We start from the raw sequence: 19407 nt of genomic DNA on the forward strand, positions 1-19407 counted from the left end.
GGAACATAGTAATGCATTTTTTAAAGTCGTAATTATGGAGTACACAATTATGCTAAAGTTCATTTTTAATTTGAAAAGTAGAACCTGTATTATGAGAAGGAATATTATAAAACATAGCACAACTTCAAACATGCTGTAAAATTTGCCTGTACTGTCAGAATATGCTGTAAATTTCCCTGTACTGTCAGAACATGCTGTAAATTTCCCTGTACTGTCAGAACATGCTGTAAATTTCCCTGTACTGTCAGAACATGCTGTAAATTTCCCTGTACTATCAGAACATGCTGTAAATTTCCCTGTACTATCAGAACATGCTGCAAATTTGCTTGTACTGTCAGAACATGCTGTAAATTTTCCTGTACTGTCAGAACATGCTATAAATTTCCCTGTGCTGTCAGAACATGCTGTAAATTTGCCTGTACTGTCAGAACATGCTGTAAATTTTCCTGTACTGTCAGAACATGCTGTAAATTTGCCTGTGCTGTCAGAACATGCTGTAAATTTGCCTGTACTGTCAGAACATGCTGTAAATTTGCCTGTGCTGTCAGAACATGCTGTAAATTTTCCTGTACTGTCAGAAGATGCTGTGGATTTGCCTGTACTGTCAGAACATGCTGTAAATTTGCCTGTACTGTCAGAAAATGCTGTAAATTTGCCTGTAATGTTAGAATATGCTGTAAATTTCCCTGTGCTATCAGTCAGATTTACCTGGTGACCAGGGATGAACAGATATTTCAGAAAAGCACTTAACGTGTTATATTTGTCTAAACTGGTATGAACGAAATTCAGTGAGAATTCATTAAGAATATTAATGTTTAGATTGGAGAATGTTCATTTAATAATGCTGTAAAAAACATTTAAAGTTGTATATGCCATATTTTTGATACTCATGAATCAAGATGAGATTTTAATGTTTTTCATTACCAAAAGTTACCAACATTTTCAGAATTACAATATTTACAATTAATTTTACTAGTAAAAATTAGAGTTGAATATTATTTTTCGCAGTACTCGTATTTAAGTGAAGTAAACAGAGTACATACAAACAGACCAGGAATTTGAAGCTATATTGTGGTCTACAATTCCATTTATACAGTGTTATTATTAGTAATTGTAAAGTGATATCTGCTGGTATCTTTTCATCTAAAAATACATAGGCATGAAAAACAGGAATTTTACACTGCATAAATTGTGTGTTGTAACTAATATTTCTTAGGCATTAATCAAAAAAATGTCTTATGATCCTTTACAAAATTGTCAATTATATGACCCCAGGGTTCAGTGTTGTCCTCTGTGGTGGGGATTAAGCATATAATTATACATAACATAGTTTCTGTAGGAAAACATATTTTAGGTCAAATGTGTATTCCTGATATAGGGGAAAACTAATTTTGGTTTTTACTGAAAAAGCTTGCTTTTCCAGTATTGCTACGGCCCGGATGACCCACTAATTTAAATGCGATTGACCTCTCATTTGCATGCGATTTTTTCTCTTTTCCTCTTTCTAGAACAAATATGCTGCCATAGTGCAGTTAAACAACATCTATGGTATTTCATTAAATAGAATAGTTTCAAACATGTCTACAAAAACTATAGCATGAACGTCTATAATTGAAAAATAGTGAGGATAATTTGCATCAGTGGTAGCGATCGGTGGCCTAATTCTCGCCAACATTTGCATATATTTATGTAAACATCCGGTTTGGGTAACACTAAATTAAGGAATTGTCAGGATTTTGGTATGTAAGTATCTAATTGTAGTTTGATGTATACATTCATAATCTATTATATAATGACAATTTTTTTTATTCATCCCGACGTAAGAAAGATACAAAAGTTGTTTGTTTTTACATGTATTATATTGATAGTCATTTTGGAGAACAGGTACGTTCGTATTGTGATCATGTCATTACGATAGCCCACTGAATTTAACCAAGTCTCACTCAAACAGACGCTTGTTAACTACGTACGCATCAAGCGTCTGGGTGATCTATGCAGAAGCTAACAAACACGATAAATTCTGAGTTACGCTGGTTCCTTATCATTTCGCACGGATTGTCAACTAACGCATCCTTTCATTAACGAGGGAATATTTAATACACGGATACAGATACAATGAAATATCGTGACACTCAGCAATAGTGTAAACGGCCGAATGTAAACAAAGACGTCATCACGCAAAGCGGACCTGTGATGTAAACTTGCAAGTCAAGAGATATTTTCCATTTAATTATCCAGCGTAATAAATGCATTCTCATATCTGAAAAACACCGAAGAATATTTGAACACTGCATGTTGCAAGCCACCTTGCTAGTAAACTACGGAATTCTTTTTGTATTTGGAGACAGAAGCAGTGAAAATCGTAAGTTTCATTTCGTTTTGCTTCTTTGCCTATCATGCCTATGGGTCGGTATATTATTATATGAACTATTTGACAGACATCGGCACATGAAGTGAACTTACAACATCAGGAGTATGTGTGAATTCCTGCTAACATCCATATGATCGACGTTTTATTTTATTACAACGCAACGAACAAAATTGAATATCACTTTAAATTTGAAGTAGTTTGTTGTTATAATTAGCAGTTGACAAGATTCATTTTTGGTATTATTTTCTAATGCGATGACATAAAATTTAATATTAATGCATAGAGTCAATTTACCAGATTGTCAATATGTCTATAAACATCACAAAGCATGTGTGTGTAATACACATGTGAATACAGAATTTCTTTAGATAAATAGAAGAATTGTAATGCTAGATTTATTTAAGACAATTAATATCTGGGATTTCGAAATTGGCGGTATGAACTTAAAACATCGATTAAACAGTCACTACATATATAACTTCATGGATTCAGAGAATTTATAATAACACTTACCAAAATAAACAATAACCTGTGCACTGTAATATATCATACATGGTAAATTTACACTTGCTCAATATTACAGTATTTGGTTTAAAGTAAGTTTTGCTAACAGTAAAAAACATTGTATTTTATCAATGTGTATCAGGTATAGGAGACAAATTAATTATGATGCTAATATATTAAAGATGCTTCACCGCTGACAAATGGTATTTTTTCACAATCAAAAACGGGAGCAGACAATTTAGTATTTTTCTTCAGTTACAAAAGTTACTTACTTTACACCATTACCGCCATTGAAAAGTTTGAGCTCCAGTTTCACAATTTTCCAATTTATGGAATGAAGTACTGAGTGCGCTTGACCCAAAGGAAAAATTAATTATTTTATATTATTTTTGTGTTAATAAGACTTATGAATACACGATTAAGGTTAACTAATTATTGTTCAAATGATGAATATCATTTATACTCTGTCGGCGGTGGAGCATCTTTAACTCAAAGTACTTGTGTACACGAGTCCAATTTCTTCCTTTTGTCATTGTTAGATGATTTCTGTAACTTTTTTATAACAAATTAAGAATATTGATATATATGTTAAATTTTATAATTACAGGACTCATTGGCTAGTCATCTGAAGCAGATTCATAATTGTTGAAGACTGGAGATTATCAGGATTACTTTGGAAGCAGTGAAATGATTCTAAGGATGACTACCAGGCATATATTAAACTAGCTGCGACAACATACATGTAGCTCTGGACAACAAGCATATGGATTGGTGCTTCTCATTTGCATTGTTTCGTAATGCCAATTAAAACACAAAAATACAAAAAAGTAAATCCAGTATATTTGCAACTTTTGCAAAGAGTTGTCACCATTTGACATACTGCCGATTGTTATCAATCTGTGGAGAGATAGAAGGTGTTTAAACTTTTAACTTTACAGACTGATTCACATGTTAGTCTTTCTGTTTTGTTGTAAAATTCATACAAACAAAAAGAGTTTTCTTGGCTTGAATGAAACACACTATATATGTTCTGACAGACGGTCATTATCAGAACTACAATTCTGTCCCATTGACTGTAATGTTGCAAAACATCAAGTGATGACAATTAGCGAGTGTCGAGTAACTTTGTATTTAGATATATATAGAAATATCCTACATTTATAATATAAACTGATAATTTATTTACCTATCATCACGCCTGAATTATCATTGCTACAATGTATATTTCAATGATTCACATCTGTGACACGGCCATATAAGTACATTGTATATGGAATGACATTCATTTATTTGCTAAAACAGAAACATATTAAACAGTTTTACTTGTTGACTTTGTGCAGTGTGTTCACCAAAATGACACAAATTTTAATGCTTCTGGTGACATAGCCCATTGGTTGTTCCCATTAGTTGATGCCTCTATCAAATGTTTTTACAACTGTTTCTGATCTTGTTACCAATACATGTATAAACAGTTGTAAGTAATGTGACATTAACAACAAGTTGCCAATAATGTGTGATTACATGTACGTTAATTTCATATTCTTAACATAATTAAATGGGAAAAAAACCTTTAAAACATAACAAAAAAAGTATTCATTTTAGTACATAAACATAAAAAACCGATCGGCAGTCCGGAAAATTTGTAATCTGGGCGGTTTAGGCTGGGAACGAAGGTGTCCAGATTATCGAGGGTCCAATGTACATGTCAATGTATACAAATAACACACTGATTTTGAGAATGGTTGTTTTAATATGCTGTTAAGAATTCTCAGTGTCCATTTTATGCATTATATAGAGACAGTATCATACTGAATTTGACTTTGATATGATTTTTCTTCAATATTGCAGCAAAGTATCAAGAACTGCTCTTTACTTACTAATATGCCTGAATACATTGTGTGTATCACAGAAGAGAAGTAGAAAAAAATAATGTATTGTGATGTTATTTCATGTTTGTATTAAAGTATTTTTGAATAAACATAATTCAAATCAATTCAGTTTTGATTTTGATGCAGTAACCAATTCTTTAAATGAACATTTGACCCTTAGTTTTTGTCATTTCATTTCTTCTCTTGAAAATTATCTAATTAATTGCCTTTTGCCCTTTCCTCCTGTAATAGATCTGTACCACATAGTTCATCGGAAAAAAAAATACTTGTATATTATATGCATTGCACATAGTTCTTTATAAATGAGGTCTGTAAACAACATTTGCAGCATAAGCCATGAACTTTTGTAAAAATGCCATCAAGGGATATCCATGTGTCAGATTATACTTTCTTCTTAATGGAGTCTTAATGTTTCCCTTGTTGTCATTTTACTGCAGATTGTTATTAGCTGTAGGTCTCCATGACCTTGTCCTCAAGATCAATTATCAAATAATCATAACTACAATTTTTTTCTTTATTTTGTTATTCAGACAACTATATTCAAACATTAGAGAAAAGGTCACATGACACTGACTGTAAATATTTGTTGAAGCTGTTGAATTCAAGATAGGTTCAAAGTTCAAATCTAAAAGAAATTTTCTAGCATTTTCTTAAAATCTTCTCATAATTTTTAGATTCATCTTTTGATATGAGGAGGAATGGTTGTCTGCAATCTCAACAATTTATCCAAAATTAATTAAATGAATACTTGGAAGATAAATAACCCAACTTGATAATGACATGGGACTTGCAAGAAAATACACACCCTAAAATGTTACTAATGACATATTTGCCTTCTTTGAACTAAAATTTTGTTACATCAATGCTTTTTCAGTTTAGTACTTACAGTACTTTGATTTGTTTAACAATGGCAAACCAAATTGGAATTTCAATCATTAGGTACATGTAGGTACAGTAACAGTTATTTTCTTCTAATTTTTACCATAAAATATACAGAAACTATGAAAAAGAAAAACAAAAAATCAATTCAAATATGAAGGGTCAAGTTTTAAGGTTGTATTAATTCAAAAATGCTTTTTACAGTTAAAACATGTAAACAAAAATAGTTAAAAAGAAATCCGCTGATGGTGAGATTTGAACCAACTTGCTCTGTCTGTAGTAGCACTCGGTGACCGTCCAGGCCTCCTCTATTGACATTGTTAGCATGTTTTTCATACCAATCTATTTTTGGTTTTGTGATTTGTACTATTGTTTGTTTGTTACAGGCGTGAGTTGGAGGATCGGGGCGCTATGAACTTAGGGTACGTACGGTAAGGCAGTTTTCTCCCATTGGCATGCCGTGGATGTGGCTGTCATGTTGACTGGCATTTCAGTATGCAGTCATCCCTGACAATGTGTACTCACAGATGCATGACTTGTAGTTTGGCCTTAAATGACCTTATATTAGTTGTCGATGGGCCGTAAAGCTAAAAGAAAGTACAAATGTATACTCAGAGTTACTAAAAATAGTACTTTCACATCAACTTAAAACAATTTCCCAAATCTCATATCATTAAAGGGCCACTACCTTTCTGAAACGGCTTTTAATTTTTAGCTCACCTGGCCCGAAGGGCCGATGAGCTTATGTCATGGCGCGGCGTCCGTCGTCCGTCCGTCGTCCGTCCGTCCGTCCGTCGTCCGTCCGTCCGTCCGTCCGTCCGTCTGTCCGTCAACATTTCCTTTAAATCGCTACTAGTCATAGAGTTCTGCATGGATTGTAACCAAATTTGGCCACAAGCATCCTTGGGGGAAGGGGAACAGAACTTGTATAAATTTTGGCTCTGACCCCCAGGGGGCAGGAGGGGCGGGGCCCAATAGGGGAAATAGAGGTAAATTCTATAAATCGCTACTTGTCCTAGAGTTCTGCATGGATTGTAACCAAATTTGGCCACAAGCGTCCTAGGGGGAGGGGGAACAGAACTTGTATAAATTTTGGCTCTGACCCCCAGGGGGTAGGAGGGGCGGGGCCCAATAGGGGAAATAGAGGTAAATCCTTTAAAACGCTACTTGTCCTAGAGTTCTGCATGGATTGTAACCAAAATTAGCCACAAACATCCTTGGGGGAAGGGGAACAGAACTTGTATAAATTTTGGCTCTGATCCTCCAGGGGCAAGAGGGGCGGGGCCCAATAGGGGAAATAGAGATAAATCCTTTAAATCGCTACTAGTCATAGAGTTTTGAATGGAATGTAACCAAATTTGGCCACAAACATCCTTGTGGGAAGGGGAACAGAACTTGTATAAATTTTGGCTCTGACCCCCCGGGGGCAGGAGGGGCGGGGCCCTATAGGGGAAATAGAGGTAAATCCTTTAAATCGCTACTAGTCATAGAGTTCTACATGGATTGTAACCAAATTTGGCCACAAACATCCTTGGGGGAAGGGAAACAGAACTTGTATAAATTTTGGCTCTGGCCCCTCGGGGGCTGGAGGGGTGGGGCCCAATAGTGGAAATAGAGGTAAATCCTTTAAATCGCTACTAGTCTTAGAGTTCTGCATGGAATGTAACCAAATTTGGCCAGAAACATCCTTGGGGTTTAAGAACTGTGTTTGTATAAATTTTGGCTCTGGTTCCGGGGGGCAGGAGGGGCGGGGCCCAATAGGGGAATTATAGGTAATTCCTATAAATCGGTACTTGTCCTAGAGTTCAGCATGGATTGTAACCAAATTTGGTCAGAAACATCCTTTGGGGTAGGAGAACAGAACTTGTATAAATTTTGGCTCTGACCCTCCGGGGGCAGGAGAGGGGGGGGGGGGGTGGCACCCAATAGGGGAAATAGAGGTGAATCCTTTAAATCGCTACTAGTCTTAGAGTTCTGCATGGAATGTAACCAAATTTGGCCAGAAACATCCTTGGGAGAATAAGAACTGTGTTTGTATAAATTTTGGCTCTGGTTCTGGGGGGTAGGAGGGGCGGGGCCCAATAGGGGAATTATAGGTAATTCCTATAAATGGGTACTTGTCCTAGAGTTCTGCATGGAATGTAACCAAATTTGGCCACAAACATCTTTTTTGGAAGGGGAACAGAACTTGTATAAATTTTGGCTCTGGCCCCCCGGGGGCAGAACGGGTGGGGCCCAATAGGGGAAATAGAGGTAAATCCTATAAATCGCTACTTGTCCTAGAGTTTTGCTTGGATTGTGACCAAATTTGGCCATAAACTTCCTTGGGGGAAGGGGAACAGAACTTGTATAAATTTTGGCTCTGACCCCCTGGGGGCAGGAGGGGTGGGGCCCAATAGGGGATTTAGAGGTTAATATTAAAATTCCTTCAGAAAAGAAACAATGAACCTGTATTCAGAAAATTACTTGGCATTACAAACCAGGTGAGCGATACAGGCCCTCTGGGCCTCTTGTTAAAATAGGAATGTAAAACGAGATCAATAATTTGTAGAGTCGCAGAAGTTATTAACTATACGTTTACTAGCACACTTATCATCACCTTCAGAACTGTTTAATTAGAATAAATAAAATGTGAATTTTCATAACGCGGGTCGTTTTATGTTTCCCGCCGTCGTCCTAAATGCCGCGCGGTATACGTAGTTGACTATCACTGCGCCAGACGGCAAAACAGCGAAATGAATCTCCACTGTTATTGTACATTAGACAGGAAATCTTGCATATGTTTGGTGTTGTAACCTCATCTTAAGCCATCGATATATATTTTCTTTTGTTATTAATGTTTTTAAGAAACCTTTAAATTTTGCTCCGGAAAGGTAGTGGGCCTTTAAGCTGATTTTAAAGATGCTTCACCACTGACGACTTTAATTTTTTCGCTATCAAAAACAGAAGCAAACGAAATAAGTATTTTTCTTCAGTTGCAAAAGTTACTTACATTTCACAATTACCACCATGGAAAAGTTTGAGTTTCGTATTTGACTTCAAGATAAAAACATTAAAAATAATTAATTGCGTCCCGGAAAACATCCATGCATGGAATAAAGTATTGATTAAACAGGCACCAAAAACAAGATATGTTATTTTATGTTATTTTTTGTGTTAATTAGACATGTATATACACAATTTAACACCTATTATTATTCAAATTATAAGTATTGTTTATGCTCTGACGGCATCTTAAAGATAACGAATACGTGTGCCCTACAAGAAAATTAATTAGGAAAAAAATCCTTTGCTTCATTAAATTACGCTAGGGTGCTGATTAGGTCAGTAATTAGGTCATTGACATTGCAATTCAATGTGATGAAATAAGTTATAAAGTTCAACTAAAATTCAACTGAAATTAAAACCTAATTAATCTGAGGAATATAAACAAAACATTTATTTTAATACCTGACATTACACCAAAGACAATACACCACTGACAATACACCACAGACAATACACCACTGACAATACACCAGGGAAAAATAAGAGATAACAGTGAAGTGGTGTAGTCAGGGGGAGGGAAGAATAAGAGACAACAGTGAAGTGGTGTAGTCAGGGGGAGGGAAGAATAAGAGACAACAGTGAAGTGGTGTAGTCAGGGGGAGGGAAGAATAAATAAGAGACAACAGTGAAGTGGAGTAGTCAGAGGGAAGAATAAGAGATAACAGTGAAGTGGTGTAGTCAGGGGGAGGGAAGAATAAGAGACAACAGTGAAGTGGTGTAGTCAGGGGGAGGGAAGAATAAGAGACAACAGTGAAGTGGTGTAGTCAGGGGGAGGAAGAATAAGAGACAACAGTGATGGTGTATCAGGGGGAGGGAGAATAAGGACAACAGTGAAGTGGTGTAGTCAGGGGAGGGAAGAATAAGAGAACAAACAAAGTGAAGTGGTGTAATCAGGGGGAGGGAAGAATAAGAGACAACAGTGAAGTGGTGTAGTCAGGGGGAGGGAAGAATAAGAGACAACAGTGAAGTGGTGTAGTCAGGGGGAGGGAAGAATAAGAGACAACAGTGAAGTGGTGTAGTCAGGGGGAGGGAAGAATAAGAGACAACAGTGAAGTGGTGTAGTCAGGGGGAGGGAAGAATAAGAGACAACAGTGGAATGGTGTAATCAGGGGGAGGGAAGAATAAAGAGACAACAGTGAAGTGGTGTAGTCAGGGGGAGGGAAGAATAAGAGACAACAGTGAAGTGGTGTAGTCAGGGGGAGGGAAGAATAAGAGACAACAGTGAAGTGGTGTAGTCAGGGGGAGGGAAGAATAAGAGACAACAGTGAAATGGTGTAGTCAGGGGGAGGGAAGAATAAGAGACAACAGTGAAATGGTGTAGTCAGGGGGAGGGAAGAATAAGAGACAACAGTGAAGTGGTGTAGTCAGGGGGAGGGAAGAATAAGAGACAACAGTGAAATGGTGTAGTCAGGGGGAGGGAAGAATAAGAGACAACAGTGAAGTGGTGTAGTCACGGGGAGGGAAGAATAAGAGACAACAGTGAAGTGGTGTAGTCAGGGGGAGGGAAGAATAAGAGACAAAAGTATTAATTGTAATTACTTTCTCCACAGTGAGGACAATATGGACTACCTACAAGATGACCCCTACAGTTCTCATGGTCGCATTCCATACAACAGTGAAGCCTATAGCCAGAGTCCAGGAGCCCTAAATGGGGGTAATCCCCAGTACATAGGAGACAGTCGGTCACCTCATTCATCCCATCTATCACTACAAAGCTCGGGTAGCAACCGTCATCTTAGATCTGTAAGTATCACTCCTCTCCAGACTACAGTTGAACTTTCTATACTAAGGTAAGGTCCCACCATGTTTGAGTTGACTATCACCTTCTTCCCTAGATCTCTATTTAACATACTCCTACCTACACTCAAACACGACCTACTCCTTTATTATACTGTGGTTCTGCAGTGTGCTACATATATATATATATATGATAAATTTATAGAAAAATCCTTACGGACGAAATCTATAAGAAATAAAAACAATAACGACTGACTAGTGAGCGCTTTCGCCCCATTCAAGCGAAATACTTGAATGGGGCGAAAGCGCTCACTAGTCAGTCGTTATTGTTTTTATTTCTTATATATATATATATATACACCAAGAAAAAAGTACGTGTCCATGTAGAGTTGAATATATAAAAATAAAGTCAACGACTTTCCTCTTGTACATTCACCATTTCAGGATGGCTCTTCTCCTCCTATTATTATTATTATTTGATATTTCTACTCCTGAAGAGCCATCATGAAATGGTGAATGTACAAGAGGAAGGTTGTTGACTTTTATTTTTATATATATATATATATATACACACCGTGTAAGTGAAAGTTCCACCATCATATGGAGACATTAATATACTACAAGGCAGACATGTATGGCATCTCCTTATAAGGAGACATTAATATACTACAAGGCAGACATGTATGGCATCTCCTTATAAGGAGACATTAATATACTACAAGGCAGACATGTATGGCATCTCCTTATAAGGAGACATTAATATACTACAAGGCAGACATGTATGGCATCTCCTTATAAGGAGACATTAATATACTACAAGGCAGACATGTATGGCATCTCCTTATAAGGAGACATTGATATACTACAAGGCAGACATGTATGGCATCTCCTTATAAGGAGACATTAATATACCACAAGGCAGACATGTATGGCATCTCCTTATAAGAGGCCATCTTAATTACTAAATTACTGAAGGTTTATTTTGAGAACATCAAAAATTATCTACACATTGATGTTTGATTATAAAAATCTATTCATTATTAAATCATTAAAGTAATGAAAAAGCTGAAGAATGTAATGGTGTTTAATGGTGGTCCAGTATTTGTTTAAGCTTTAATTTCTGTGAGCAAGGGATCAAAACTACAAAGTTTTATTTAGGTCACCTTAGACAAAGGTGACCTATTCTGTTCATCACCTTTTGTCAAACCACATTGTTTTCCTTAAGTTTAATTTTGCCCATCAAAAAGAATGAATAAAAACTTCTTATATTTATATTTCACAGGCCGGGAAAGGCTCTGGAATGCAGGGGTCAATGTCATCGTTGCCACGGGAACAACCTAACGACAACTACATGTCCTATTCGGCATTGTCCCCAGGACAAGAGCAGTCAAGTCCCTCAAGGTTCAACAACTATGGAGAGGAACCTGATCACTACGGCAATCGGTCGCCTCGCTACAGTCTAGCATCTAACGACAGCTTTCAGAGGCCCTATACTCGCCAAGATCATAGGTACCCTTTATCCCACAAAGCCAGCTATCATAACCAAAATGGCAATTCTGAAATTTAATGAAGCTGTTTCCTTGGCTTGGAAAAGGCAAAAAAATTAAAAATTTGTTTTTAAAATGTATGATCACATTGATGGCTAAACCAAATTTACTATGAAGTAATAGTTCTATATATATTTATGGATTGTGCGAGTTTTGTCGAGTCCGCTGATAAAACTGAAAATCTTCATAATGCATGAATAAGTATTTACTTCTTAATCTTGCATTATGAGAAAATTCAATTTTAACTGAGATTTCATATTAATTTTTATTCTTGTTTGAAATTTTCAAAATGTTTTTAGTTGCAAAACAGGAAGTAAAATGTTACAAGTGCATTGTGAGATAAAACTTTGGCTTAATCAAGGAGCACGCATATCTGGTGCCCATGACAATGGCATTGATCAATAGTTGCCCAAAATGCTGCCATTCTCCTTGCTATCTTAGTGGTCATGGTTGGTGCATAGAATTTTGGCCGGTTTAGAGTGGGTTTGGTTTGGAGAAGTGAATCGAATATCGAACATTACGATCCGGTTTCAATTGATCGGAAGTTTTCTACACTTCAGTTTACTGCCTAGCGTTTGTTAATATAACAGACTGGAGCACAACTCTAAACCCAGCAGAGATATTTCCATGAAACTTCATAGCCACATTGTTCTTATGGTCTAGTAGTACCTTTTGCTATTTTTAGGTTTTCACTTTTTGTGCTTTTTTCTGTAACCATAGAAACATTGCTGAAAATATCATATTTTTGTAGCAGGTTCATTTCCGGAGCATAACTCTAAAACCAGCAGAGATATTTCCATGAAACTTCATAGCCACATTGTTCTTATGGTCTAGTAGTACCTTTTGCTATTTTTAGGTTTTCACTTTTTGTGCTTTTTTCTGTAACCATAGAAACATTGCTGAAAATATCATATTTTTGTAGCAGGTTCATTTCCGGAGCATAACTCTAAAACCAGCAGAGATATTTCCACGAAACTTCATAGACACATTCTTTTTATGGTCTAGTAGTACCTTTTGCTATTTTTAGGTTTTCATTTTTTGCACTTTTTCCGTTACCATGGAAACATTGCTGAAAATATCATGGTAAATGGTAAATGTTACTTTGCAAAACTCCACCCATCTTTGTGTATATAGTCTAATATAAATGTCAAGGCTGTATACCTGATTCAACAATTGCAGCCCCGCTCTACTTGAATTATACTCCATCTTTCTTTAGCTCAACTTCCTTTTTATCCCCCGCCCAACGTGGTTGGCGGGGGATATACAAATGGGTTCCTTCCGTCCGTCCGTACAAATGGTTTCCGGAGCATAACTCTAAAATCAGTAGAGATATTTCCACGAAACTTCATACACACATTGGTCATATGGTCTAGTAGTGCCTTTTGCTATTTTTAGGTTTTCATTTTTTGCATTTTTTCCGTAACCATGGAAACATTGTTGAAAATATCATATTTTTGTACCAGGTTCGTTCCGGAGCATAATTCTAAAACCAGAAGAGATATTTCCACGAAACTTCATAGACACATTGTCTTATGGTCTAGTAGTGCCTTTTGCTATTTTAAGGTTTTCACTTTTTGTACTTTTTTCTGTAACCATGGAAACATTGCTGAAAATGGCATATTTTTGTGTAAGAATCGTTTCCGGAGCACAACTCTAAAACCAGCAGAGATATTTCCATGAAACTTCATAGACACATTTTATGTAGGACTTCTAATTTTGTATTATGCTTTACTTTTTATTTAATATGCATGCAGTAAAACTCAGATATATCAAACTCAATTACTATGAACATTCACTTAATTCCTATGTAACTCGTCGCTGTTTAAAACAAATAAAAAATCGCACTGTTAGCTGCTGAACTTTGTTAAAGCTAAGATCAATTCTGGTATTTTTTAAAGAAGCAAAAATTTTCAAAGTTGGTTTCACTTTGTTAAAAAAAAAACATAAATATGTTTTGTATATATTCTTCAATTGCAGTTGGGTTTTAAAATACTTTCCCTATACTCTTACTAGCATATAAAATTAATGCATTAATTGATTTAGCTCTCCATTGGCGGGGGATCTGAATGACTATGTCCTTGTTCCTGTTTTTTTTCATACACATAAGTCTCCAAAATCAAACTTGCTTCAGCTTTAATATCTCCATTGGCGGGGGATCTGAATGACTATGTCCTTGTTGTTAATGTAAATGTTATCACAAAAGAGAAAATCATACGATTAAAAGGAATGAATTACAACAATCTTTACTTTGTTACCACTTATAAACATAGTTATTTGCATGAATGTTCTTGGGAATATTGTCTGAACTAACCTACATACGGCCGATCGCTTCCCGTTTCGTAAAGAATAAAAATAAATATGGTCTAATTACACGATGATCAGTCGATGCTGGTATATGACAAAACAAGACATGGCTTTGGCTTCTTCATACAGATAATTTACGTTTTCCGACAACTACATAAGTAAATAAATAACCCGTGTGAGACTCTCAAAATTGAATACGAAACTTTCTGTTTATTACTAGCTCTGCTTGTTTTCCTACAGTAAAGAAACCGCCAGTGCACGTGGTAGACCTTCGTTAAATATCTAAACAATAGACATGATTAAATAATTACACCACCATCTCTGGTATAATTACTGTGTACATATACCTATAGCCTTCACACCTGTAAACATGCCCCAGGACATGGCATGTGACAACTATGTAGGTATTTCACTGTCGGTTGATCAGACCTCAATGCAAACTATCAGTGTCGCTCAGGTAAGGCCGGTTTTCAGAAGTGTATTTTAGTTACATTGGACTATTCTGATCTCACAGTTTCAAATGTCGACTGATGTAAACAAGACCATTGGAAAGAAAAGTTTTTGTTAATAAACAACACAATTAAGCTTCATTAAAGAAAATAATTGTTTGTTTCTATTGTAAAAAATGCGTTTTCATCAAACGAATAAAAGGATGTTTATTTGCCTCTTCACATGTGTGTAGGGATCAAAGAGTAGTCAAATCTCCGCCTATACGAATACTCCGGTTATTAGAAATATTTAAATAAGTGGAATCCTCTGACAAATAAGTGGAATCCTCTGACAAATAAGTGGAATCCTCTGACAAATAAGTGGAATCCTCTGACAAATAAGTGGAATCCTCTGACAAATAAGTGGATTAAGGATAAGGAGTATGGCAGCACTGCATGAGTGCATGATGTATGTAAATATTATAGGTAAGGCATATGTCATCTTATAGTCATATAAATTATCTCCCTTTGTCCTGTAGCATTCTAATATTTTGAATATAATTGATCAATTTAATATTTCAGAATCGATTTGAAATTTAAGCTAAATTTCATTGACGTTCGAAATTTTGGGATAATACAGAAAAAGGCAAGAATAAATTGGTTTGCAACATTGTGACCTAATGGCTTCATACAAAGAATGATTATCAATTATATTCAAGATATGTCTTCTGTCCGTTATCACTAGAAAGTACTGAAGGAATCTTTGTAAAAATCTTATATAGAGATTCCCCTAGGGCCCTAGGTGTGCATTTAGCATTTTTGGGACTGGTCGGTCAACAATATGGTCAACCAGCTGCCATCTTGGATTTTGATAGTTGAAGATTGTTACTACTATTTTCTCAGGAAGAACTGAAGAGCTCATTTTCAAAGTTCATATCTAAAGGCTCCACATAGGCCCTAGATTTGCATAATGCATTTTGAGATTGTCAATGAGATCACCGACAGGCTGCCATCTTTGATTTTGATACTTGAAGTTAAAGCAGAGAAAAGATCTTTCTTTCCATTGTCAGACTTCGATAATTTTTTAGTTGGTGCCAAGATCCCTCTGGCATTTCTTGTTAAAAACTTAATACTCTTTAAAATTCCACATAAATTTTTATTCTGATCTGAAGTTAATAAAGTATATTTTATGCTGCAATGTCTATGCACATAACAAAATAAGGCAATTGTTTGATTGATCAAGAATCATAAAATTAGCAAAAGGATAGGAATATTTTAATATAGACCATTATGAATTCTATTTGATTTACAAGGACATTTATTTGAACAGTACAATCAGACAACAAATCTATTGTAGTTATTAATGATTTTTCTCCATTAGGGACATGGGACCTTCAGGAGGTAGAGGAAGCTATAGCCAGCCTGAGGACTTGTGCAACCCGAGGGACCAATACAGCGATCAGCCAAACTACGACGACTCTCGAGGGGCCGACTCCTTCTACTCTCCCCAGGGGGCCAGACCAAGTGATCCCCCGAGTCGGAGTGACTCGTATCGTAACCCTGGGGACCCCTACGGGGACCAACCTCCACTGTACGAGACCGGTGCCTACACAGGGGCCCCGCCACAAATGGATGACCGCTACAAAGAAAATTCTTTTGAGGATGACCGGTACAGGGGCCCTATGGGAGACAATTATCAATCTGAGGGTGGTTATAGGGCATCCCCTGTCCCGGGAAATCAGTACCTACCCCCAGACGATAGGTTCAGAGACATGTCACTAGATGACTCCCACGGGGCCCCTATGGAGGACAGATATAGGGACATGCCCCCTAACGACAGGTACGAAGGAGAACCCACTTTTGGTAATTATGATGATTATCCGTATAGTCCTAACAAACATGATGGGCTACCTGAGGTACCACAAGACCCATTCGCAGATGATCCATTTCAACAGAAGGTTGCAATCGCTGCGGCAGAGGAACGTTATCGCGCTTCACAAGGAGACCTACGGTATCGGGACGAAGACCCCTACAGTAGACGGACACCATCTCCAACCACTGATAGGTACCAAGGTAAGCTGGTTATCTGATCCTATAGTGTAATCGGAGAAATCACAAGATTCTATCGTTTTTTACAGTGAAGAGTATGTGACAAAATTCAGGTAGAAGAATTAAAGAGGTATCTATTTTATACTGATGATTTAGTAAAAATATAGATAAAATAAATGGGAAATAACCGGGTTGATTTTCAGGGGTGAGAACTCTTTTTTTAGCTTCGATGCATTTCAGTCATTTTTGCAGCATTTTGTTTCTAGGCAAATAAGATTTGAAGCCCATCATCATCAGATAGTTGGATACTCAAATCTATCTTGGATTTTTACCCGACCATAATCAGATGGTGGGCTATTCAAATCGCTTTTCGTCCGTGGTCCGTGGTCCGTCCGTCCGTTAACAATTTTTGTTACCGCTATATCTCAGAAAGTACTGAAGGTATCTTTCTCAAATTTCATATGTAGGTTCCACTAGGCCCCTAGTTAGCCCACCATCAACAGATGGTGGGCTATTCAAATCTTTGGGCATATTGCATTTTCGGACCGATTGATCAACAAGATGGCCGATAGGACGCCATCTTGGATTTTGATAGTTGAAGCTTGTTACCACTATTACTGAGAAAGTACTGAAGGGACCTATCTCAAATTTCATGTGCATGTTCCCCTAGGTCCCTGGTTATGCACATTGCATTTTGGTACCGATCGGTGAACAAGATGGCCGAAAGACGCCATCTTGGATTTTGACAATTGAAGTTTTTTTCCGCTATGTCTAAGAATGTACTGAAGGGATCTGTCTCAAATTGTATGTGCAGGTTCTTGTAGGGGTCTAGTTGGGCATATTGCATTTTCGGACTGATCGATCAACAAGATGGCTGACAGGCCGCCATCTTGGATTTTGACAATTGAAGTTTGTTACCGCTATTTCTCAGAAAGTACTGAAGGGATCTGTCTCAAATTGCATGTACAGGTTCCCCTAGGGGTCTAGTTGTGCATATTGTATTTTGGGACCGATCGATGAACAAGATGGTCGATGAACAAGATGGCCGACAGGCCGCCATCTTGGATTTTGATAGTTGAAGCTTGTTACAACTATTGCTCAGAAAGTACTGAAGTGATCTGTCTCAAATTTTATATGTAAGTTCCCCTAGGACCTTATTTGTGCGTATTGCATTTTCGGACTGATCAGTCAAAAATATGGCCGATAGGTAGCCATCTTGGATTTTGATAATTGAAGTTTGTTACTCAGAAAGTACTCAAAGGATCTTTCTCAAATTTCAGAAGTAGTAATATGAAGGAAAAGTTTGAAAAGCAGACAAAAGATCCCTCTTTCGATTGTCGGACATAGATCATTCTTTAATGGGCGCCAAGATCCCTCTGGGATGTCTTGTTATAGTTCAAATTTGTTACCGCTATTTCCCAGAAAAAACTGAATGGATCTTTCTCAAATTCCATCTGTAGGTTACGCTTGCCAGCCAGGCAGCCATCTTGGATTTTTATATTTGAAGTTTGTTACAGCTACAACTCAGAAAGAACTGAAATTACATGTCTCAAATTTTATTTGTATGCTCCCTCATCCGTCGTCCGTCCGTCCGTCCGTCAACAATCGACTTCTTCTCTATAACCGCTGGTCGGATTTCAACAAAATTTGACTGGTAGCATCCTTTTGGGCTACTAACTGAAAATTGTACAAATGATGGGGCTGACCCCCCAGGGGCCTGAGGGGCGGGGCCAAAAGGGGTCAATTTGGCTATTTCCATTTAAACGACTTCTTCTCTGAAACTAAGCATGGGATAGCACCCAAAATGCAATGGTAGCATCCTTATAGGGTGGGATTCAAAATTGTACAAATGATAGGGCTGACCCCCTGGGGGCCTGAGGGGCGGGGTCAAAAGGGGTCAATTTGGCTATTTCCATATAAACGACTTCTTCTCTGAAACTAAGTATGGAATAGCATCCATAATGCAATTGTAGCATCTTTATAGGGTGGTGATTCAAAATTGTACAAATGATGGGGCTGACCCACCGGGGGCCTGAGGGGTGGGGTCAAAAGGGGTCAATTTGGCTTTTCCATATAAACAACATCTTCTCTGAAACTAAGCATGGGATAGCACTCATAATGCAATGGTAGCATCGTTATAGGGTGGGGGTTCAAAATGTACAAATGATGGGGCTGACTCCCTCGGGGCCTGAGGGGCGAGGTCAAAAGGGGTCAATTTGGTTATTTCCATATAAATGACTTCTTCTCTGCAACTAAGCATGGGATATATATAAATATAGCACCCATTATGCAATGGTAGCATCCTTATAGGGTGAGGATTCAAAATTGTGCAAATGATTTGGATAACCCCACGGGGGCTTGAGGGATGGGGTCAAAAGGGGTCAATTTGGCTATTTCCATATAAACAACTTTTTCTCTGTAACTAAACATGGCATTTCACTCATAATGCAATGGTAACATCCTTATAGGGTGAGGATTCAAAATTGTACAAAGTATAGGACTTACCCCATAGGACTTACCCCCAATCCCCCCCGGGGGCTGAGGGGCGGGGTCGAAAGGAGCAATATTTGCTGTTATCATATAAACGACTTCCTCTCTGCAACTCAGCATGGAAGTGCACTCATAATGCAATAGTAGCATCCTTATAGGAT

The 19407-nt window shown here is 37.3% G+C and overlaps 1 protein-coding gene and 1 long non-coding RNA gene across 2 annotated transcripts in view; both read left to right on the forward strand.

The window, feature by feature from the left end:
• The window catches only part of LOC138329924 (catenin delta-2-like), a 103741-nt gene that overhangs the window by 49784 nt on the left and 34550 nt on the right, over nt 1-19407 (forward strand). Inside the window, exons 5-8 of the mRNA XM_069277208.1 lie at nt 6030-6065; nt 10242-10434; nt 11711-11937; nt 16089-16780. Of these exons, the coding sequence (XP_069133309.1) occupies nt 6030-6065; nt 10242-10434; nt 11711-11937; nt 16089-16780 (1148 nt within the window). The remainder of the gene's footprint in view (nt 1-6029; nt 6066-10241; nt 10435-11710; nt 11938-16088; nt 16781-19407) is intronic.
• LOC138330445 (uncharacterized) lies at nt 1391-5540 on the forward strand. Its single transcript, XR_011209569.1, has 2 exons — nt 1391-2362; nt 3483-5540. It is a non-coding gene; the product is annotated as an uncharacterized lncRNA (long non-coding RNA).

The sequence above is a fragment of the Argopecten irradians genome, chromosome 8, assembly GCF_041381155.1.
Source record: "Argopecten irradians isolate NY chromosome 8, Ai_NY, whole genome shotgun sequence".
Lineage (NCBI taxonomy): Eukaryota > Metazoa > Mollusca > Bivalvia > Pectinida > Pectinidae > Argopecten > Argopecten irradians.